Below are 9022 nucleotides of genomic sequence, written 5' to 3' on the forward strand. Positions count from 1 at the left end.
TGTGGGAAAAGGAAAAAGGGATGAAATGACAAAAGTACCCTTAATTATTACTATTATTATTATTACACAAAGACATTTTAGTCTTTATATCACTTCTTTCATTCCCTACCCAATAATTCTATTCATCTCTACCAAACAATGTAATTTGAATTCTTACTTTATTCCCACCTTATTCTTTTTCCACCGAATTGCAATTCCTTTCCACCCTAATTCCTTACTCTCAACCAAACGCCCTGTTAACTCTAAGGGTAATTATGACAAATTAAAATAATGATTAGTGGTAAAAAAAAAAAAGAAGATATATTTGAATGGATTGTTAATATCAATAACAAAATGATTAAATTGATTGAGAAACATATATATTTAAATGGATTATTAATATCGATAACGAAATGATTAAATTGATTGAGAAATAAAGTGGAATAAAATTAACTATACAATGCTAATATAGAAATCAAATGTTAATATTTTAATTGAAATTTTATTCTATATAAGAAAACATTTTAACTTAAATAAAAAAAAAAGATAAATCGTACTGGACAAAATCAAATTAATCTTGTATGAGATCATCAATTTGTAAATGAGTTAATGTACGATTTGGTCTCCCAATTATTAGCGAACTGTCAATGTAGTTCTTCAATTACTTATTCATTGATTTGGTCCCCGAAAATAATTATTTTTAGTCAATTTAGTCCCTCAGGTCCGTCTTCCGTCGACGATCGGAAGGACTAAATCGACTAAAAATAATTGTTTTTGGGACCAAATCGACGGCCGGAGAGAGAAAATCAATTAAAAATAATTATTTTTGGAAACCAAATCAATAAATAAGCAATTAAGGGACAACATTGACAGTTCGCTATTAATTGAGGGATCAAATCATTGATTAAGTCTACTTTTTAATTAAAATATACTCTGTAATAAGTAGTCATTTAAGAGTCTTCACCTACCACCGTGGGCCCCACTTTAAAGAAGGAAGGCAATTGCTGTTTGGTCTGCAATTCTGCATGTTGTAGAAAACTTGTTTTTCTCCTGACGCAAAAACTCCATTAAAACCCACAAAACCTATATTCTTCTTCTTCTACCGGAGGTTGAAGAAGAATAAACATGGCCGCCATGTCAGCCGCCGCTACGCTTAGAAATCCCACCACGCTTCACCACCGCAATCTAAACTCCGCCGCACACGTCGCCACCTTCCCCGCCTCCCTCTCCCTCCCGTCCAAGACCGCCGTCGCCGCCGTTAAATGGACGCCCATCACCTGCAAGTCGGCAGCCACGGCCGATTCCGCCGTCCAAGCTCCGCAGACGGCCGGGGATTCCTCAGATCGCGTGTTCAATTTCGCGGCGGGCCCCGCCACCCTCCCTGAGAATGTTCTACGGAAGGCGCAGGCGGAGCTCGTGAACTGGCGGGGCTCCGGGATGTCTGTGATGGAAATGAGCCACCGCGGGAAGGAGTTCACGTCTATTATCCAGAAAGCGGAGGCGGATCTGCGGGCTCTGCTCAACATCCCGGAGGATTACGCCGTGCTCTTCCTCCAGGGCGGCGCCACCACCCAATTCGCCGCCGTGCCCCTCAACCTCTGCGCCCCCGACGACGCCGTCGATTACATCGTCACCGGATCGTGGGGAGACAAGGCGTACAAGGAAGCTGGGAAGTACTGCAAGCCCAATGTGATCTGGAGCGGGAAATCGGAGAAATACACTAAGATTCCGAGCTTCGACGCCTTGGAACAAAACCCGCACGCCAAGTATTTGCATATATGCGCCAATGAAACTATTCACGGCGTGGAATTCAAAGATTACCCAACGCCCAAAAACAAAACCTCCCTTCTTGTCGCCGATATGTCGTCCAATTTCTGCTCCAAACCCGTCGACGTTACCAAGTTCGGGATCATCTACGCCGGCGCGCAGAAGAACGTCGGCCCATCCGGCGTCATGATCGTGATAATCCGGAAAGATCTAATCGGCAATACCCAACCAATCACTCCTATAATGCTGGATTACAAGATCCACTCTGATAACAATTCGCTCTACAACACTCCCCCTTGCTATGGGATTTACATGTGCGGGCTAGTTTTCGAGGATCTATTAGCTCAGGGAGGATTGGGGGAAGTTGAGAAGAAGAACATGAAGAAAGCTGAGATCTTGTATGAAGCCATTGATTCCAGCAATGGGTTTTACAGGTGCCCAGTGGAGAAATCTGTGAGGTCTTTGATGAATGTTCCCTTTACATTGGCTAAACCAGAGCTGGAAGGTGAGTTTATTAAGGAGGCTGCTGCTGGGAAGATGGTGCAGCTGAAGGGGCACAGATCAGTGGGTGGAATGAGGGCTTCCATTTACAATGCTATGCCTTTGGCTGGGGTTGAAAAGCTGGTTGCTTTCATGAAGGATTTCATGGCAAAGCATGGTTAAGGTCCTGTTTTCCTATCTGGCTTTTTGCTTCAAGATTTTAGCTTTCTTTTCTTAGCATTGTTCTTTGGTAATTCTTCTTTTTTATGTTATGTTGGTTGGTCTATTTGGGTAGAATCGAAACTCTTATAGCTCTGGAAACACAGTTGATGATAAGAATGAATTCATATCCTGTTCTTTTTCCATGTTTAAGATTAAGACAGGAATCTGCAACCATCTTTGTGATTGATAGAACTTTGATATTCATCAGGTTTGCATAACTTTGTGTTAACAGTATACCATTTGCTTGCTTGAGTTAAGGTATAAGTTTCAGTGTGGTATAGCTCTACACTGCTTACTATTGTTAAATGTTACTATCTCCCAAATGGGATGTTGTTTAAGGTTAAAAAAAGACCGATGAAGAATTTGTAGATTTTCTGTTGTTGCTGTCGTTTCTTTGATTTACAGGAAAGTCTACAACCGTAACCCCAATGTGTGTAGTTTGGCTGAAGCCTATCTTGTGATCCTAGTCAATAAAAGACCACAAGGAGGTAAATCAGCTTAGATTTCTCATAGCTATGATTTCTGCTCCGTAAATTGAACCAACCTGCATAGATTGTGCATAGCTGTGATTTCTGGTTGGTAAATCAAGAATTAGGAGAGTGTTTTGTGGGTTAATCAGAGGCAACATTTCCATCATCCACCAACCATCGCTTATTCCCCCACTTGATGCAGAAAGTGACTGACGAACCATTGGAAAATTTGGTTGTTGGGTTGTTGAACACCAGACTGATTCTTTGACAATCTAATATACAAACTTTGTTTGAAAGTGTCTTTATGAATTGACACTATAGCCGATGAGAGTTTAGTTTTGGCATAAGATGCCAAAACAACGTTATAAAATGGCAGCATTTCTGAATGGTGGATCTACTAGTAGTGAATGTGAATGGTCTGACACAATATTTTCTTTACATTGTGGGGACCATGTCACATTAAAATGCAGATTACAGTGTCTTCTTCGACAAAATTGGCAGTATTTCTCCATCCGTCTTGGCCATCATGAAGAATCATGATCTTGAAGCATATCATCAGTTGCTGAGTGGACTGGCACCTTACATGTCTAGTACAGGACTTGTTGACACTTTTTCACCCCCCCCCCCCCCCCCCCTCCTTTTTTTGGTACTTGGTGATACTACTTTGTCAAGTATAATGAAAATACTACTTGCACTCTCAAGAATATATATTCTCATCATACGACTTAGTCGACAATGTAACATAAGAGCATCATACGACTTAGTCGACAATGTAACATAAGAGCATCATTATCATCAATTGAGGATATTAGGGGAGAATGTAATGATTAGGAAAGAAAAAAGAAAAAAAGCAAAATTGAATTTAAAAATAAAAAATAAAAAAATAACTGGCATTGTCAGGCGCGCCAGTACGCGCCCGGCTTGAAACGGGTACAATCTTTCCTTTTTTAATTTCTGACATTATTTTGGGTTGTTGCAGGCCAATTCTTTCTCAAATCTTTCCCTCCTACATCAGCTTTGCTCTTCACCTTGAGAGAATTAATTCTGAAATATCTTGGCATTCACTCCTAGTGTGGATGCTCCAAGGGTATCACTATCAATGGTTTTTGGTGAGATTTTTGCAATTTTTAGGTCCATGTGAAGGAAAGAGAGGCTTGGAGAGAGAATGGTGAATGGTGAGTTCCTCGTGCAAGGCAGAAGTCTACTGCATTGTTTTTTTTTTTTTTTTTTTTTCCTTTTTCCTTCTTTTTTTTCTTCCCTCTTTTTTCTTCTTCTCTCTCCTAATTGACACCTCAAAAATCACAAAAAAAACTACTCCTATTGAGGTTGCTATTGAGGTTGCTCTAGGGTTGGCCCCCAATAGAAGTACAACTCAAATTTCTTGATTATGTCGAACTATATCCTGAATTCTCAAAAACCTAAGGTAAGTCTCAAATTGTCGATTGATTAAAGTTCCTCAATAACTTCTCAGGTTCCCGATAGAGTTCAAATTCCAACCTGCCACCGAAAGCAAAACTATATGTTAATCAGTCGACCATTTGAACTACCCTAACAGGCTCCAAGCATTTCCTACTAGACATGAATGAACTCTGTAACCCCCGACTGACTATTCTAACACACTCCATAATCCATATGGACCATATCATGTAATTTACTCTCTTTTTTCCCCTTGGTATAGGGGAATAAAAACAAAACAAAACAAAATTTACAAATATCTAGGCTATTATGAGTCTACAAAGGTCAATAGAAAGAAGTGACTTTAGACTAGTCAGGAGAGTCTCAAACACATGAAAACCAAGAGGGATCAAAGCCAATGTAATTTAACAAAGATGACATAATTTTCCCTATGTCCATTAACATTGAATTGCATCAACTATACTACAGAAAAGGGAGAAGTGCAGCTATCCACTGGAATAAAAAGTACATCATCTTTTGCAGAAAATACAACTGATTAGTGCTGTTTCCAATCTGTAACAAGCTTTATTCTTTTATTCTTCTTCATCGCCCTATATTTACCAAGGTGAAAACCCGAGATCATTTTCACCCCCATTGAAGCGAGTGGGGAAATGCAGTTATCTGCATTCATGAATCCATACTCCCTAGCCTGCATATGACCCAACACTTCCTGTAAAGAAGCCACGAATCGGATTACATAAGCTTCGTCGTGTAGGGAATCAACGAACAATCAAATCTGAAATGTTTGCACAATATTAAACATCTGCCTTAACGAGGATTCTCACAGCTCTAACAAAGCAGCAACGTATTAAAACATTGTTCGACGAATGAATCTCATGTAACTTTTGAACTGTTTAATGCCCCTATTGTAACATGTTCAACTGCTAAAGAGACCTATCCTTATTGTCAGGTTTTCGGGTCAGCTGGATCAACTAGAATAATCAAATTCACTAAGAACATTCTCTAAAAGCAGACCTTTTCGTTTACTCGTAGCAGCTAACCAAATAAACGAAATACTCTCCCACGTTAGATTGTAGACCTAGAATGGGACGATGAATCTCACCGTTGAATCACGTTGCAGGGAACCGTCCAGCAATTTGTTCAAAAAATTCTTTGCTAGCATCTGCAAATACCGATTAAAGATTCATAACAGTAATTTTTTTAAAAAATGATAAAGTTGAGAAACAGCATGTTTGACATACCATGTTTCATTGTCAAAGATGGATCTTGATCTTCTACATAACCAATCACTTTTGCAGGTATTCCCGCCACCATGCTTCAAAAGTCAAAACCGAAAAGCCATTAGAACCCACATCGTTATTGACAAATTTAACATCGTGAACTTGGTAATGCAACTTTGGATACGACAAAGATATCTAGGACTAGTATCCTACCTGTGGGGAGGAATGTCTTTTAATACGAGTGAACCGGCGGCTATCATCGCACCTTCTCCTATTTTTATGTTCCCAAGGATAGTTGCACTAGCTCCAATAAGTGCACCTTGGCCTATTTTTGGATGGCGATCGCCAATTTCTTTCCCGGTACCTCCCAAGGTCACACCCTGCATGATTGCAGATTCTGGAATAGTTACATGTAGAAAACCGAACACATGCATCCACAATGCAGATACTGGGAAAAGAGAAAAAAAATTCTTGTGCATTTTGGACTATCCAGTATCCATAACTGAAATCCAATTCAGGGGTAGATCTAGGGTGGGATAGGCAACTAGAAGGATTATAGCAGACAATGGGGGTGTCTGGAAAATAGCTGTTAGCTGATTGGGTTAGTCATTAGTGAGTTTGACTAGTTGATAGCATTAGCTGATTGGTAAATTAGTTGTTAATTGATAGCTGATTACATGCAAAATGACTTTCTCAAAAAGTTGATCAAAAAAGCTGCTTTGAACAGTTTTTTGAATTTTAGCGTTTTGGAGAAATAAGCTATTACAAAAAGCTAATTAATCAAACACTTATATTGGTTGTTTAACAAAGTCAAACAGATAATAGTAATCAAATAAGCCAAAATTGGCTGATAAGCTAACTATATTACCAAACAGGGCCAATGACGGGATTAAAAAATGCAGTTGGTTGTTCCATGTGGTTAAGATTATACTTAACATGATTGGATTTAGGGCTTAATGAAAAAATGGCGTTCCAATTACCTGCATTATTGAAACTCTATTTGCAACGACGGCAGTTTCCCCAATGACTACACCTGTAGCATGATCGAGAAGGATGCCCTCTCCGATTTGTGCAGCTGTTGACAATATAGGCAACACAATAGTAGAAATACATTCAACACAAGACAACCTATTCATAGGACTACATAGGTCCAATGTAATAAAACCGAAGACAGTAAATTGAAAACATTACTTAATAGCTAAGATAACATCAGCCTGAAGACAGAATTACCTGGATGAATGTCAACCCCAAAAACCTGCAATTAGCAACATCTTCATGTTACGATGAAACAATAGAAAAAGGCTAACACTGCTGAAGTTGAAGTAACATCAAATCAGATCAAATATATATATATATATATATATATATATATATAAAACACTACCTCACTGACTCGACTTTGCAATGCCAGTGCGAGGACTTTGCGCCCCTGATTCCACAATGCATGTGCAACTCTATGTGTTTGCAACGAATGGTAACCCTATTCAAATAAAAATTGGGAAAAGAAATGCAATTTTTCATTCTCCAGATTTGTATATGCCAGGGTACTATCAACTTCTAAGTACTTATTAAGAACAATTCTATGATATCGGAAGAAGTAATATGCTAAAAGCTATCCATCAATGAGAAATGAAAGAAAAGCATTACCTTAAGGTACAATAAAGCAGAACAGTATGACAAACAAGAGGGGTCCCTATCTTTGAATGCCTGCGTGGAACACAAATGCAAAATCGCTAAGATAGAAAGCCAAAATAATAAATAAGGTCGAGACAGATCTTGCAAATGTAAATACTTGTATATCCATTCGAATGGAACGTTGGATCCCTCGATCATGCAACATTACACCACAGAATATGTCCGACAACTGTGTTGCCAAAAGCGTGGGATTTTGCAGCCGGTTCGCAAGAACAAAACCTAACGCCTGCTCCAGGCAATTGTGCGACAAAATACTCGCATATAGAAAGCTACTCAATATGGGCTCCTTCTCTACCTGAAACATTTGTCAGCCAAAAAAAAATTTACTGAAAACCTTCCCTTTTTATTTTTTATTTTTTTAGAGAAAGTATACACCAGATACTACCTTGTAATAGAGTCAATAGTACTGAAAACCTTCATGTATGAACAAAATATCAAATTTTCTAAACTTAACTATTTAAGAACATTTCAAATGCCAAGATGTTTATAATATTATTACTTAGAAGCAGAACTGTGGAAAAAATTACTTTTTAATCTCACTCTTTAATCTCTTATCATCACCTTTTCAATTTTATCTTACACTAAAATACTCAAGCTATTTCCTTCTAGCAAACTGATCATGGTTGAGTTTACAGTACTCCATATCAATTCTACCTAAATCCATGTCACCAACACCCTAATGGACCGCTGAGTCACCGTAATTTAACACCTCCATAAATCCTGTCGGGCCATGGGTGTGGGGCCCAGAGCGAGGGATTTAGCCTTTTGTGGCCAAAGATAGCAGCAACCTACTGTACTTACTGTTGTTATAATGAATCCATTTGTACCAAAGAAGCTTCAAATCCACTACTTTAAACCTGATTTCATTCTAGACTTTACCTAAAACTTAAGTTAAATACACTACAGTATAATAAAGTAAGAATTTTAACTTAAAAATGCAATCTTTTTGCTTCTTATCTCCTCTTCACCATCAAAACTAGCAAAATTGCAGAAAGGTTCGTTACATGGAGTATTTAACTGAATAGAATTATGAACAGTGACCACATAAAAGGTACCTCTGACTTGGCTTCTTCTCGAACGGCATCCCATATAGGGTCGCCAACTCCCCTACCCGAATTGGCGAGCGAGACAACCAGGTTCGGGTCGGGTTCCGAAACTCCGACTGCGTAAACCGGGAAGACCTTCTCCAGCCGGAACTCAGCCATGGCCGGCGGCGGGGGGGTGGGCCCGTAGTTATCGGGAGGGGTCTCCTCTTTGTTCCGGGTTGAGAGCATTTGGATGAGAGCAAAGCGAGTGTCGTTGCTCAAACAAGCCATATATGATATATCCAACCAAAATATTACGCGTGCGTTTACCTTGCTGCTATGACCTAGGGTTTCGCCATAGGATGCATGCAATTATGAAGTGGGAAGAGAGAGTGGATTGTATTGCAATGGTGTAGAAGATGATGATGATGAAGGATCATGATTCATGTGCACCATATTCTTTTACTGTATTTCCATATGATGATATGAACCTCTCATCTATGTTTTTTAAATTATATTCATTTGGGCCACCATATTTCAACTAATTTCTCGACTTCGCCACACTATATTTTAAATTTCAATGAATCCACCCCAAGACTCAAGAAAGATGTAAATTTGAGTTGTCCAAATTATTTCAGGTTCCTCGCCGCATGTACTTCGGTACACAAGAGGGTTTTATCATCACTGATTGTTAGAAGCAAGATTAAACGTTGATTAGTCAACAATTTAACGAGGCATTTCTATTACA

The 9022-nt window shown here is 39.0% G+C and overlaps 2 protein-coding genes across 3 annotated transcripts; one reads left to right on the forward strand and one right to left on the reverse strand.

Annotated features, from left to right (window-relative positions):
- Positions 1 to 980: 980 nt before the first annotated feature.
- Positions 981 to 2677, forward strand: LOC109177744 (phosphoserine aminotransferase 2, chloroplastic-like). Its single transcript, XM_019327181.1, has one exon. The coding sequence runs from the start codon at positions 1105 to 1107 to the stop codon at positions 2407 to 2409; it is 1305 nt and encodes a 434-aa protein (XP_019182726.1). The 5' UTR covers positions 981 to 1104; the 3' UTR covers positions 2410 to 2677.
- A 2057-nt stretch (positions 2678 to 4734) lies between these two features.
- LOC109177746 (serine acetyltransferase 2-like) lies at positions 4735 to 8764 on the reverse strand. Of its 2 annotated transcripts, none has more exons than XM_019327184.1 (10): positions 8305 to 8764; positions 7347 to 7544; positions 7202 to 7261; positions 6939 to 7034; positions 6785 to 6809; positions 6535 to 6629; positions 5768 to 5934; positions 5576 to 5649; positions 5437 to 5496; positions 4735 to 5043 (listed from the first exon to the last, which is right to left on the reverse strand). In XM_019327184.1, exons 1-9 carry the CDS (start codon positions 8563 to 8565, stop codon positions 5444 to 5446), a joined length of 1029 nt encoding a protein of 342 aa, XP_019182729.1. In that variant the 5' UTR covers positions 8566 to 8764; the 3' UTR covers positions 4735 to 5043; positions 5437 to 5443. The 2 variants fall into 2 exon arrangements, with proteins under 2 accessions (XP_019182729.1, XP_019182731.1); XM_019327186.1 differs by having other exon boundaries at positions 4747 to 5109.
- Between the last annotated feature and the right edge of the window lie 258 nt (positions 8765 to 9022).

The sequence above is a fragment of the Ipomoea nil genome, unplaced genomic scaffold (genome assembly GCF_001879475.1).
Source record: "Ipomoea nil cultivar Tokyo-kokei standard unplaced genomic scaffold, Asagao_1.1 scaffold0805, whole genome shotgun sequence".
NCBI lineage: Eukaryota > Viridiplantae > Streptophyta > Magnoliopsida > Solanales > Convolvulaceae > Ipomoea > Ipomoea nil.